General features: G+C 39.6%; 1 protein-coding gene across 2 annotated transcripts in view; it reads right to left on the reverse strand.

Moving 5' to 3' along the window:
• Window positions 1–10589: 10589 nt before the first annotated feature.
• PDS5B (PDS5 cohesin associated factor B) overlaps window positions 10590–14575 on the reverse strand; it is a 114979-nt gene continuing 110993 nt past the window's right edge. For both annotated transcript variants that reach the window (XM_044441621.1, XM_044441622.1), the window contains exons 34-35: window positions 13915–14053; window positions 10590–13123 (exon numbers count right to left, since the gene is read on the reverse strand). In XM_044441621.1, coding sequence (XP_044297556.1) covers window positions 13088–13123; window positions 13915–14053 — 175 coding nt within the window. In that variant the 3' untranslated portion in view covers window positions 10590–13087. The remainder of the gene's footprint in view (window positions 13124–13914; window positions 14054–14575) is intronic.

The following is a 14575-nucleotide window of genomic DNA, read 5'->3' on the forward strand; positions in this document are numbered from 1 at the left end:
TGGACTCAGCAAAACTTATTTTCTCAGTAAATATGACTAGGACTGAACTTCATGTCTATTTTTAAGCTTCCCTTTATTATTTTGAGTAAAACCAGCTGCCACCTTTTTCTGGGACAAAAAATGCCATTTGTAGGAACAAGCAGATCGTTTGTTCCAACTGAATTTTTGATTTAGAACTTCTTTTCAGCATGGTTCCCCACCCCACCCACCAATTTCTGTTTCCTCCACTCAGTGAATGCATTCAATCTGCAATGGACTAGAAGAGAACAGATGAAAGATGCATCAGCAGAGTCTTATGCTTCCAAAATCATCTTGATTAAATGTACTTCATCCTTTACATGCTTGCAGTGTTCACTCTGGTTTTGATGACATGCCTGATAAGGTCTCATTTTTCTGCTTTCTCAGCTCAGCAAAATAGGGGCAGAAGTCAATGACAAATTTGGAGATTAACAGAATAAAGCGAAGTTTCTCTATCTCGTTCTTACACACACACACACATACGGGGAGGGATGAGATACAGACACATACGATTTCCTACCTTATCTAAAGGATTCCTTCAGAATAGCCTAAGTCTGGGCAAGCATGGTGGGATGTATTCACAGGGTATTTAGCCTAGAGTCTGAGAGCATCCACATGACACAGTGATGAAGGTGCATTGATCAGAGGGGTTGAGTGCTACCAGTGTGCGCAGTTGGGGGCTCATGCAGACTAATTTTCTGGTGGCAACGTCCAGTCCAAAAGTTCCACACTTATTAATGCTTAGAAATGTTTTGCTACCTGAGGTGAAGGACAAGGAGGTGCCTCACCTCCTTACATGTACAGAAATCAGTCAGATGGGCAGTTGAGTCTTAACTCAAAAAGGTCATAGAGAGTGTGACAGGAAGAGTTGGGGATATCTTTTTTTACTGCAAATTTCCTGTTTTGTGGAAACTAATACAGCATTCACATTGCCCATTCCCTCTGCAGAAGGCAGGACTCCCTTGCAAATTTGACTCCTCTGCTAGAACTGGCAAAAGCAGAAACTGTCCAAAACAAGCAAGATAAACACACAGCTGTGAGCAAATTCTTTAGCTGAACAAGCTGAAGAATATAAACACTGGGGGGAAAACCCATAGGCTAACCTATCACAACTTTATGTAGCCTATCTCCCAGAAGAGTAAGACATTTTTCTTTGGTACTTTAAAAAAAAGTAGTGGTGGTGGCAGTGGCGGCAGCAGTAGCAGCTGCAAGCCCCGAGTAACAAATCACTTGGAGCCTAAGCAGGTGTTTTTCCTGTACTGGAGATCACAGAGAAGCACAGAACCAATCCTATAGGAGCTGTAGAAACTCTACTACAGAATCCAACGCAACTGTCTCCCTGACCCACTTTTCCATGGTAATACTCTTTCATCCTGTCACAAATAATAGGAGATGAACACTGATGCAAAGAAGAAAGATGGAAGGCACGGCAGCAATTAGCATACTGGTCTTGGCTGCCCTTGGATGAAGAGGATTTGGCATTGAATTTCCTTGAAGGCTGTTGTTGGAAGTCCTAGAACAATGTCACTTGGATTTGAAGCCAGAGATTGCTTTGGATCTGATGGATTACCTAAAGGAAAAAAAGACTGAAAGTTAGATCTCTACCATTTTCTCCCTAGTCTGCACTGCAACTGTCTGTAGAGTTTCTCCTAACTGCTTAGATCACAGAAGGGCCTTGCTTGACAGATAAGATTGGCACCCAGATTCACTTTCCCCACTGATACAGCTAGGCATTCCTTCTAGTCAGAGCATTAGGTACTATCGGTTTAACATTTAGCTAGACAAGTCAAACAGAAGAACTATTTATAAGGACATTTTGTGCAAATTGTTCTTGGGAGTCTTGAACATACAGGGTCTGCAGCAACCAGGTCCTTTACCCAAACACAAGTGGCTTGGGCAAAAAGATGACTACTTACTAAGGTGTAAAAGTTCACAGATGATCCTGCAAACTCTTTCTTTAGATCTGTGTGTTTACTGCAAGCATCCTTGAGACCCCTCCCTCAGTGGGTATCATAGTTAGCAATAAGTTCCAGGTGTCAAATGTGACCTTGGTCCTGATATTGTGGGTATTGGCGATTACAGTGACTCTGGAGTTACTTCTGCTTGAGAATGTCCTGTTGGTGTGCTCCCCCTTCTCAGTGTTCCAAGTGACTGAGGATCTGCTGGATGGGGACTTGGGATTCCATGAGTCAGAGCAGTAGCTGGGAGATGGCAAGTATTCTCCCACCCATCTTTCCTTGAGGGTTACACTTCTGCTGAAGATCTGGGTTCACTTCAACTGAGAAGCACCCCTGTCCCTGGCACCTCCCAGAAAGGTCCTTACTCTCCCTTCCCCTGACAGGGTTGGAGTTGGAACTGCTGCATCTGTTCCCCTGTAGCTGGGTAGGGTGAGCAGCCACGTCACTCCCTATCACATTATTTCCTGCTTTAAAAAAAGAAAGGACCTTATATGACCTTATATAAAGCAGCTCATATGGACCTCCTCAATATCCCATCCTTACAACATCCTGGGAAGTGGGTCAAACTGAAACCAAGAGGCGTCCGCAAGGCACCAGGTAAGCCCCATGACTGAGTGCAGACCTCAACCCAGATCTTCAACATGTCAAATATTGAGTGACACTGGCTCTATGGGACTTTCCCCTGGTATTAGTCATGAAGATGGGCAGATAAGGAAGCCCCCTCCTCAAAGATCTATGCTTAGCATTCTTTCCCTCTTTCCCAGGTTTCCCATGACTACTTGAGGGAGGCCTCCAGCCTCAGGTGGTACAGGATCTCCTCCAATAGTTTCAGTAAGGCCTCTCTGTGGCCCCTAGACTTCATGAATTTCAGGAAATGATGTGGAGATTCACCTTTCAACTACATCTGGTGGTAGATGGGGTACAGGCAGCCTGATTTACCAGCAAATACCCCTGGGTTCTGGGGAGAGAAGGGAACTCAAAAGGGCAGGTCATGGCTTGTTGGTTGATCCCTCCTGGGAGGAGTACCCTCAGGGCCTGGGTGCTGGTTCCTGTTTGGTCCACCCATGCAGCTACAACTGGTGAGGGAAGGAAGACATGGACTTACCAATTTCAGAAGCTTTGATAGGCACGCTGGTCTTCAGTGTCTCCCTTTCTGAATTGCACAGCTGCTTGCACCTGATGTGGCACTCAATGGAACCTGCCAATGCAGAGCAACTCAAGAATGCCATGAGTCCTCAGCAGCAGCAGTGGCTCAGGGGCATTTCTCCAGCTCACCTGTGCAGTGGTGGGAAGAAGCACCCACATGTTAGCCTTCTGGTGCATAGGCTGTGTGCAGCAGCAGGCAAGAGGCTTGCAGGCTGACTACTCTTCCTTTCCCCAGGAATGTTACCTGGTTTGTGGCCCACCCACCTCTGTGGTGGCAGCATGAGGTCCAAAGCTTGAAGATTCCTTGTGTCTCTGGAGGAAAGTGGGGAGGAAAGAGCATTCTCTCAGTTTCTGCCAGGCTGATGTCGTGGGACTTCCTTTCCATCCCTGCTAACTCTCTAGATCAGCTTCTTTAAGATTGCTCCCACAGCACAAGATCTGCCTGCCACCACAAGGCAGGAACAATAACTGGAGTTACCAGGGAGGCCCTACTTCCTCCAGGAAGGCCAGATCAAGGCCTGCCTTCCCACCCCAGAAGGCAGGATGGCCCTAAAAGCACTTGGCCTTCTGTATTCAGGGGACAATGTGAAAGATTTAGAAGTAAAGCCGGTATTATTGCAGCCAGCCACCCCAATCAAGATAGATTTCGTTTTCTACACATTTTAAGGTCAAATTTAATCTGCAACAGGATTGAATCAAAGTTAAATTTGAATAGGTTCTAGGGGGTAGTCACACCCAAATATTTCAACAAAGCCTTATAGGGTTCAGATTTGTTGAACTTCAGAAGCAATATTCAAACAAAGCATTTCTGATTTAGTACAATTAATTTTGAATCGTGCATGCACACACAGAGTACTCTTGTAGTTTTTTCTGGACCAGTGAGATTGATGTAAGGAAACCAGCAAATACAGCAACATCATCAGCAAGCATATTAAGATGATGGGAGCCATTTAGTTCCACCTGCTTTATGGGAGGATTGGTTCTCAAAGGCCTTGCCAGAGAGATCAAATAAAAGGAGGGGAATACCCTTACTTAATGCCTCAATTAAGCTTTATGGGCTGCACATTCAGCACATTGACCCTAATAGTTGTATTAAATCATTGCTCTAACACCTATATGGCATTTATAAATCCATCCCCCATTTTACTGAACAAACACCTTAAGGACATTCTAAGTGATCAAAGATCATGCAGGTATCCAGTATCAAGGCAGAAAGCTAAGATTCATGGCATTAAGCCATTAGATTGGGCCAGCTAACGGCCAGGCATGAAATCTGATTGGTTGGGTTATGTTATGTTGTGTTATGACATTTATTCTTTTTGACAGAATTGCTATATCAAAAGCTTTATGTTCTAATTTAGAAGTGCTATTGGCCCGTATGATTGGGTCAGTCTTTCCTGATTTTAAAATTACAGTAATAGTCTATGTCTTAAGGTTGGAATCACCAAATAGGATGGCTATTAGAGAATTATTAAGTGAGGCATCCACTGTTATTTGCAGAAATCACTGGTAAAGCCATCTATTTTTTATTTAATTCTTGCTATTTTTTGTAACATTTCCTCTTAATCAATTCCCTAAGCTAGTGTTCATTTAGTGCCTAGAACCCCACTTTGTGTAGATATTCAATTTTTCCCTTTCTGAATCTGATATTTGATACTTAAGATTTAGCAACACTTAATCAATCTCTCTGCTGAAATGCACCATGCTTCTCTTCTCATTTTGTGTGCTATGGCTCTGTTCCTAGCTATTCTTTTTAGTGAATTTGCTGGAAGTTTTGAATGCTAGAATGTTGCACTTTTATTTCCAAATTCATAACATTTTTTGGAAAAAACAGGAGGTGAGTAATCTTACCTACTTCTAGTGACTTCCACTCTTTGATTTTTTATATTTGTACACATTGGTTGAAACTTGTCTTCTTCTAAGGAAACTGTTGATTCCACTGCCTCTGCTGCCCATTACAGATGGCTGGCTTCGTTCATTCTCTTAAGGGCTGGCAATTTATACAGGATTACCACCTTTATGGCATCCCAGATTATGGCAGGTGTTAGATCTCCTGCCAATATAATTGGAAATATTGATATATATATCTTACTGCACCTTGTCAGTAGTGTCTTGCATTAGCAATGAGCAGGGTTGTTTCTATGCATATGAGGTAGGGTGTTACCTGCAGATATTAGGTATGGCTATCACAGAACTCTGAGACTCTTGAGATGGTAGTCACTAAGTCTGCTGTGGAACCAGATATAACCTTTGAAGGTGAGATGTGTGTGGGGCAAAAACTATGTGCAGTCCCTTTCTCTGGGGCAGTGATCTCACTAGAGTCCTGCAATTTATAATCTGGATTAGGTCATCTCAACTCTACTTTGGGGTACTCAAGGCTGCTTTGTATCCATGCCTGTCCAAATTCCCATCCCTGCTTGTTAAAATCTGGTCATCTGAAAAGTCTCAAGGTGTTTAAGGGAAGTCTCCCAGAAAATGGCAGCTGGCCAAGTTGGGTGCATAAACTATTCCAATGGTGTAAGGGCAGTTACCATAATTCACTCTGATAAAATATCTCCACCCACACACACATGCATACACACAAAGACCCCTTAGTGCACCTTTGGGCAGAAATACCAGCATGTTATGTTAGCATACTTGTGACCATTCTGGTCTTGGAAGTACCTGCAGCCACAAAGTGTTGCCCAAACTACCAATGAGGCAGTAATCTTCCAATTTTGTTTTGTGGTTTTCTTGTAGAAGAGTTCGGGTTTTCTTTTTTATAAAGTTCAAGACTCATCTTTTTACTGGCTTGGCCAGCCTCTTTAAGATTAGGGTATTTTAAGCTCTCCAGTGGTAGGTATCCTTTTAAGAGTATTATTTCTCCTCCTCCATTTCTTTTCTGCCCCACAACCAAAGCTCTATGGGCTGTTTACACAGACCATAAAAACAAGTAATAAAATTCATTAAAAACAGAAAAAATAAAAGTTTAAACCAGCTAAAACAGTTAATAAAAACATCCAATAATAAGGAATAACAAAAGACTGACTCTGCAAAAATACCTGGTGATCCTCCTTAAGTCCCTGGGTAGCAGAGCAAGTCTCAGAAAAGTCTCTATTTTAACCTGACACCAAAAAGATGACAGATTTGCTGCCAGACAGGTTGAAGTGGGGAGGTTATGTCATAGAAATAGCTACCAAGAAAGCCCTCTCCCTTGTTGTCACCCTCCACACCTTCAAGTTGGCACTCAGGAAGCCTCCAGAGGTTGAGTAGTGTCTGGATAGATAACAGATGGGAGACGCATGCCAATGGGCATTGTGGTCCTAAACCAGGTAGGTTAAAACCAGAATTGGGAGCAGAAGCATACAGGGAAACAATACAAGTGGGTTAGAGATGGTCATATATGTTTGGATTTGCAGGTCCCAATTATTAATCTGGCTCTTGCATCCTGCTACAGCTTTTGAAATGTCTTCAAGCTGCATGTAGAACACATTGCAATAATTCATTTTAGAGAATACCAGAGCATAGACTACCGAAAGGCAGGCTATCCTTTGTCCAGCTGAGTTATCTATTTAGTTAGTTCCCACCTGAGCTGTCACTGGAACATGTATGCAGTGCTGCTGGTCTGTACAACAATAAAAACAGAAACTTACATCAAGATACTCTGCTGGTATGTGGAGGAATTCCAATTAGGTTCCCTCACATATAAGCTCAAGAGAACTATCTGCCTTCATTTGGCATAAAAAAGAGTAGTCTCAAAACATTTAAAAGCAAGCCTCATCAAACTGCTAATGTTTAAATGATTTTAAATAGCCATCACTTTTATAAAACTGATACACATTTGCACTGATAATACTTCTGCGAGCACGTCAGTTCATATAAGCTTACTACCACATGTACCTTAGTGCACACAAACATGACCTGAAATCTGCATCCAAATAGCATGCAGTCAAGATCTTAGTCCATAGTTGCAATTTCCCATTCATGTTAGCCATTATATTCAGCATTGGTAGGCTGACAAGGGTCCTCTTGGTGCAGTCTCTGTTAATAGCTACTTTTTCTGATTGTCCAAGCGTGAACACATTGTTTCCATTAGGTACAGGGTGTCCTTTTCCAGGCTTTCAGGAATTTGGTTGAACAGTTCTCCTGATCACAATGTTCCAGACTTGGCTGCCTGCTAGGTAGTTTCTTTCTTCTTGTCCAACATGCCCTCATCTGATGGCCCCACTAACCATAGTGATAAAAATACAGCATTTGCTTTGCAAATGGCACCAAGTAGGTAGAGCACTTGCTACTGATCACTAGGCAAAAGAAGCCACAGTGTTATCAAAGTTTAACATCCCTGGTTTAACTGAAAAGGGTCATCATCATCTTGAGTCATCATCTCTTTAGAAGAGTCACTTAGGCCTTGAAGAATAATAGGGCTGCTTTTAAATGTGAAAGGCCCAGACTTGCTGCAGTGCTTCTTTGACCATGCAGCATGGGAAGTAAACTACTTTATCTCTAGGCCAAACACTCTCACAAGGTATCAGCCCTACTATGCAATGATAGGTCTATATTGATCTTTCTATACCTGCTGTTGAAAGCTGAGATTTGGAATGATGTCAAGGCAGCTAGTACATCAGTGATTCTGCCATCTTCATTCCATTCTCCAATTCCAGAATGCCACAAATATGAACATTCTGGCAAGAACTTCTGACTTCCACATGCAAATTTCTGACATCTATTTCAGGTAGTTTGCATAAATCTCAGTAATCTGCATCCCAGCTGGAGTGATTCATCCATTGTTGAGAAATAACAGCTGAAAAGTTAACTATGAATTTTCTCCTGAAGTGGCTTAAGGGTGGAAGCCCACTCCTAAGCCATGTTTTCTGTGTGCTTCTGTAGGATTCCTGTAATCTTCATTATGAAATCTGACAGCACAACATCCCTTGGGCTCTGTATATTTATCAGAACCAGAGACTATCTTGTTTCCTTCTTCCCCACTCAACAGCTCTAGTAACAGTCACAAGATTACAGGGCTCAAAGTAAATTTTAAAGCATTCCTAATTTCTCTGCACTGATACTTTAGAGCTTAAATGATCAGAACTTTGGTGATGGATCAGAATCATGTTTTAGCATAACATGGGTAAAAGCAAACAAGTATATCACCCTGGCTGCCTCCAGTAATTTTAGTCCCTTCACTTAATAGCCTTACAGGGTCAAGATGGCATGTACATTACTTTCTTTACTTAAAAATATGGTTGTCAGTCCTGCTGCAGTTGGGGAAACCTTGCTCATTGCTCATTCTGCTGAGTGGGGTCCTGGACTTCTGTTCCCCAATCTTGGTGACACAATTCTACCTCTAAACACCATTCTGTAGACAAACAAGGGAGAACAATTACCTTGGGCACCTTCATTCCCAGCCTTATAAACATCAGCTACTACTGGCCTGTGTGCCCATTGGCCTGACTGAGCAGGACTCATCTCAGGATTTTCAGTTTCTGATACACTAAAACAAAACCTGAACAGGCCAAGAACTGAAACCAGAAATAAAATAGGGAAAGGTGACGAGTTACCGAGCACCAAAGGAAGACCTTTCTGTGGGGACAGTAACAAACTCAACAAATGCCACTGTTAGGAATAAGAGTGTCAGTTCTTGGTGTGCACTCTTCGGTCATGCCAACCTGGACTCTGCATCTGAGAATGAAGCCAAGTGGGGGTTGGCGGCAGAAGGCAGCCTGGGAAAGTGGACCTTCAGACTTTGAGCTGAGAGAAGTGGAGATGCTTATCTCAAGGCCACTGTTCCCAAGTGCGCTGGCAGACTCTGAGAATAACCAAAATGTACAGCTGTCAGGTAGGGACACGGGAGAGGAGCTCTCAGAGACAGACGAAGCTGGCATGACTCTTGACGCCATGGTGAACATCAGGAGAAGGAGTCAGACTTACAAGTTTGACAAATTGAGAAAAGGCATGCCCACTTCCAAACAGGCCCTCTCAAAGGGATCGGGCCCAGACAAACTCAAAAGGAGGATATCTGGAAGTAGTTGTTTAGATTCAGTTCTGTGCATGCTAAGAGATATATTTGGTGGTGATTGAGTTTATTGGCATACTCTGATGACTAAAGAGATTCTTGCAAAAGGTCTGTTGCTTTGAATGTGCAGAGGGAGGAGAGTCCCTGCTCAAGACAGCCACAGATGGACAAACACACAATTGCAAATTTAGAATTGATAACAAATCCTATATCTACTTACCTGGGGTAAATCTCATTGAAATCAGTGGACCTTACTGAAAAAATCATTTCTACATCATGCTAAATTTTATGCAGCCCTCAGTACTCTAATGCAAACAATCCTGAAGCCAACCAAAACAAGCACTGCTGAATATAAATTATAATAGCACAAATCCACTGCAGAATGAAAAACAAATTTCCATCATTCTGGCAAAAATGAGTTCCTGATGCTTTATTGAAACAAATTTGCCTCTAAAAGGTGCATTTCATAAGATCAACTCTTTATTCATGTTTTTCTCAGGATGGGAAAAGTCAATAGGAAGACAAATGAGAAGATGCTGGAGCACTGATTAAGTATCAGACCACTAAACATTCAGGCTTATTATGGACACTGATAGGAAAAAACCAATCAGTCAGTTTGGGTATACAGCCACTTTGTGGTTCAAGCAATCCTGGAATTCATTATAGATTCTGGCTATAGGTGAAAGAAAGGGCGGGTTGTGTGTGAGAAGACAGAGAACTAGACATATATAAGAGATTCAAAGTTAATGCCCAGCACCAGTCTTATTTTTCATTTGGTTGTTTTGATAGTACAGAATGTGTTTGAACCCACCACTATTTCCTAACATTTTCTGTTGGAAAGCTATATTGGTATCAGAATTCCTCCACTACATGGAGATTTCCACAAACAGTAAGATGAGGGAATCCAACATCCTTTCGAGCTGAGGATGAAGAAATACCCAATTTAGAGTCTTCAAATTGAACACAATTTTTATATTTCATTTTTAGTATCTTCCAGGGGCCCAAGGCAACTCAAAATGGCAAGGTAGAAAGAATCAGTGAGCTTATCAACTCCACAAAGTAATTTCAAACTATCAATCAGGTAACAAACATATACTTTTTTGAATCAGGATTCATTTCCCTACTACTGCTGGAAAACTATTCAGAAGCCCAATTGATGGGTGGCAGCATCACTATTAATAACACATACAGAAAGACATGTATTATTATTTTCCCTTTTCTGCCACAGTTCTAAAATATACTTGAATCTTTGGAAACTATTCTAAATAAATGTAGAAGAAAAATCACCAGCCTTTGAAGTTAAGTCACACAGAGTTATAGCCAATTTAAAAATAAAAGTATATACACACACAGATCACTGTAAGTTTCTTGTTGCACTGCAGCAAGAAAATGATATATAAAGTATGACTGAGTGCAGACTCCAGCAAGACAACTTACCGTAATCTTATAATAATTTCATACTTGAACTTTTGAGAGGGAGTTCAATTTGAGTGTTTAATGTTATACAGTACATACTATAAACTGAACATAATTGAAGAGCACGCTAACTGAATTTTAGCGTATCATCTCTCTTTTACATTATTTTACTGTACCTACTGTAGGCAGATCTCAAAGTGTTAGTACATAAGATACTCATTATACTTGTATGAGAAGAATAAAATCTAAATGGGATAAACATTATTTCATCTGCACTTGTTTTCCCAATTAAAAATTATAATTGAAGAAATAACCATTTAAACTGCCAAACTATAGAGTAAATTTAACATTAATATTTTATGATTAATTGATGTGCAGCAATATTAAAGGAAATATGATCAAACTATATTCATGCAAATAAATCTTCAACACTCTGCAAGCAGTTTGAATATCCATTTCAATACTTTGTATAAAATGGTCTTAGATATATATTCCATAAATGTTGTCAGTGCAATTGTCAGTGAAGAAAATGTGATACTACCTTTCTATTTTTTTTTTCTTTTCTAGGATATAAAAACTATCATTTGCACTGCTAAACTTTTGAACCATCGAGGTTACTTTGTGCTAGGGAAATTTCTTGGTGACATCAACTGAGCCACCTTCACCTAATGTTTTTAGACAGCTGTTACCCAAGTCTATGGGCATAAAAATATAGGGCAGCTGAAGAATCATAATTACTAGCTAAAAGAGCTATTAGAAAAAGCACTTAAAGCAGAACAGCTTGATCAACACAAACTGTTTGGCTTTGTCTATTGCTGTTGCTGATTAAAAAAAAATACAAACTATATAATAAAAAAAAGCTTAGAAAAAGTTGAATTTCTTCTGAAAAATATACTTGCAAACATGTTTTGACATTACCATAGTGTTTCACCCTTCCCCAGCTTATATTCCCTTGGAATTATAACTTAAAAAGATGTTTCTGTTAATTTATGACAATGTTCCATTATTCCATGAGATAAAATATTAATAATTTAAAATTTAATTCTCTCACATGTACTTCTAGTGAGCAGGAGGAAAACAGCATGTTAAACTATAAAGTTTGCCTGGCTAAGCATAAATAGTAACCTATACATTTTGGTTCAAAGACAGTTTGTGAAACTGCATACAGAACAATTCCTCAAGTAGTTTCCTCCTAGGTTTGTAATTGTACCTAAGGAAGATGTTCAACTACTTACAGGCAAGACAAATTTTTGCTCCATACATATTCTGAATACCCTGACTGAAATATTTTTGCAGCTGATCATTCAAATAAAAACATGTTCTTATTAAGTCCCACCTCCCCTTACCCATACTCCCACATAAAAAATGATTAACAAAAAAAAGTACAATAAACTCTTGGTAGAAGGTTCTTCTCATGAGGCAATGTAGCATATCCTACAGCCAGATTAAGACTTTTAAAAAATTACATTGCAATTTCATTACATTTTTTCATAAACATGCAACTCACTGTGAAATACAAAACACTTGGCTCTGAAGAAAGAACAGCTTTATAAAGACAGACTGCATCAATAAAATTTTCTTTCCAATTAACTTTACATGGTAATAAAACCTGCATTTTCACTAAAGCTCGGGCATCAGGTTTCATATTATAATGTAATAATTTGCTCTTTTTGAATATAATGTCCAGGAGGGAATATACACATTGACATACTAGACTATTAAAAATTCAGTTACAGAATTTTATTGATACAGCAGATTAACAAAAGCTAATATGGAAAATAAGAGGATAGGCTCTCATTACATTATTTAATAACACATAAAAAATTAAAATATTAAATCCTTTTTAAATGCTCAATGCCATGAGAGGTCCAGGAGCCTGGTTATCAATACTGAGCTGCATAAAATGAAATCTTCTTTCACAAATCTGCATCTTGCTGTTTTATTTTATCCCACATCATTCAAAAGCAATTTGGCACCTCTGAAGACAGATGGGTGCCAAAGGTAAACACTGGATTAGATACATAAAGAAAGAGAGACCATGTATTTTCTTTTACTTTCTAACAAATAGTGTCAAAATGTCACTATTTTGTCAAGCTGATTTTTTCACAGTTAAATGTCAAGAAAAATAAAAAACACAGACACTGACAGATATTGCTTGATATCCATTCTAACTTTTTTTTTTCCTTTTTCAAAATCAATAAATCTAACAGTTCTGGTATTGTCAGGTTTAAAGCCGCAGTAAAAGCTATACAAGCACTTTAGAAGTCAGAAACATTTAAAAAAAGGATTATTTACAGGCGGTTTCTTTAGTTCATGTGTCTATATAGCCAGCGCACATTACACTTCACAAAAAGAAAACCACTGTTGATGATATTAACATGTGTGTGGCTTATGTTTGTGACCTAGGAAATGCAAAAGCCGGGGCAAGAAATAGAGATTGGTCTAACTGTCTTCAACAACCCCATTGTGAGCACCAACAGCTTTTTTTCAGCCTGAAACTTTATAGTAAGAGCATTCTTCAAAGATTTCACTTAAAAAAGCTGGTAATATGGCTTGTTCATCGCCTTTCCCTTTTGGACGTCCTCCGGCTTACCTGAGAAAAACACCAAATCAAGAATTATCTGCCCAAGTTGAGGTAAAAGGATAAACACATGACAAGTGCTTTCTATAAACTCATTCCCTGCCTCCATCAAGAACCAAATCATGTTTTGAGTGCAGATGCAAAGTGCTAATAGCTTAACTTTCATCAAACCATGCATTCACATTCTGGCTAACTAATCAGCACAAATACTTTATAAATATGTGATTACAGACAGAGTAGGATGAATAAAATATTATTTGCCTAAATACATTCCAGTTCCTGAAAAGTCTAAAAAACAGTACATAAAACCTTTTCCTGTTCATTTCAAAGGGGCTTGACAGGACATTAGACTGCAGTTCTATAGACACTTCCCTGGGAGTAAATCCACTGAACCCAATAGGACTTAGTTCTGAATAGACATATAAAGGATTTGGATGCAAGTTAATTTCAATCGGACTGGATACAATCCAGAAAACGAAGAATATGTCCAATGCTTACAGACAATTTGTTACACAATCAATACAGGTACCTGGATAAAGGCTGAGAACCAGTTATCATGAGACATATTAAATAACTCATGTTTCCCTTTTCCTCACTTCTGCTACGACAGAAGAAATGCAACCAGCTGATCTATCTCACAATGAAATCTATTAGTCTCACTTCCCACAGTAAATGCAGGGAAAGAAATGAGAGTTCTCTTCAGGGTTCTTTATAAGGTCTTTGATAGCACTTTGTTCAAACTTTAAACTATGAGATTCTGAAATATAAATATATAAACATCACAGTTTGTAACATTTACTTACTCTGACTGTAGAAACTTTCTCTTCCTCCATTGTTACTTCTTGGGAAATATCCTGAGCAGGAGAACTACTTTGAAATACATCCATCTCTTCATTTGATTCATTTTCTTTACTTGCAGTTTGCTTTGTCCGTCCACCTCTTCTAAAATGGAAAACCACAAAACAAATGTTTACTATGTGCACTAATGCAGTTCACATGTAATGGTGGTAAATTGTGGGTTAACTAATCCCTGATTTGCCATGGCATATTCTGCCACCATTTTGCATATTCTAATTCTAATCAGAATAACTGGATGCTGCTATAGGACATACAAACCGAGACACTGAGGACTAGTTCACACAATCATCACAGTTTAAGCAAGCCACCATGTTCATTTAAGCCAGGTCAATAGATTATCATGGATTAAACTTTGTTAGTTTAACGAAGTTGCTTAATCCACAATTAATCTATAGTGTTTCTTGGTTTGGACATAATTTAGCTACTTCTGATGAACTTAACTGGAAATTGAAGATACAAAATAGCAGCAAAACATACCCAGCACATGCCATGGCAAATTGTGGTTTAATTAAATTAAATGGCTTGGACCAGGATACCTAAAGGAACGTCTTCTTCCCCATATGCCCTTCTGCCCCCTAAGATTGGCAACAGAGGCCCTACTCCAGG

This window comes from Varanus komodoensis, unplaced genomic scaffold (assembly GCF_004798865.1).
Source record: "Varanus komodoensis strain SLA01 unplaced genomic scaffold, ASM479886v1 scaffold4, whole genome shotgun sequence".
In the NCBI taxonomy this organism is placed as follows: domain Eukaryota; kingdom Metazoa; phylum Chordata; class Lepidosauria; order Squamata; family Varanidae; genus Varanus; species Varanus komodoensis.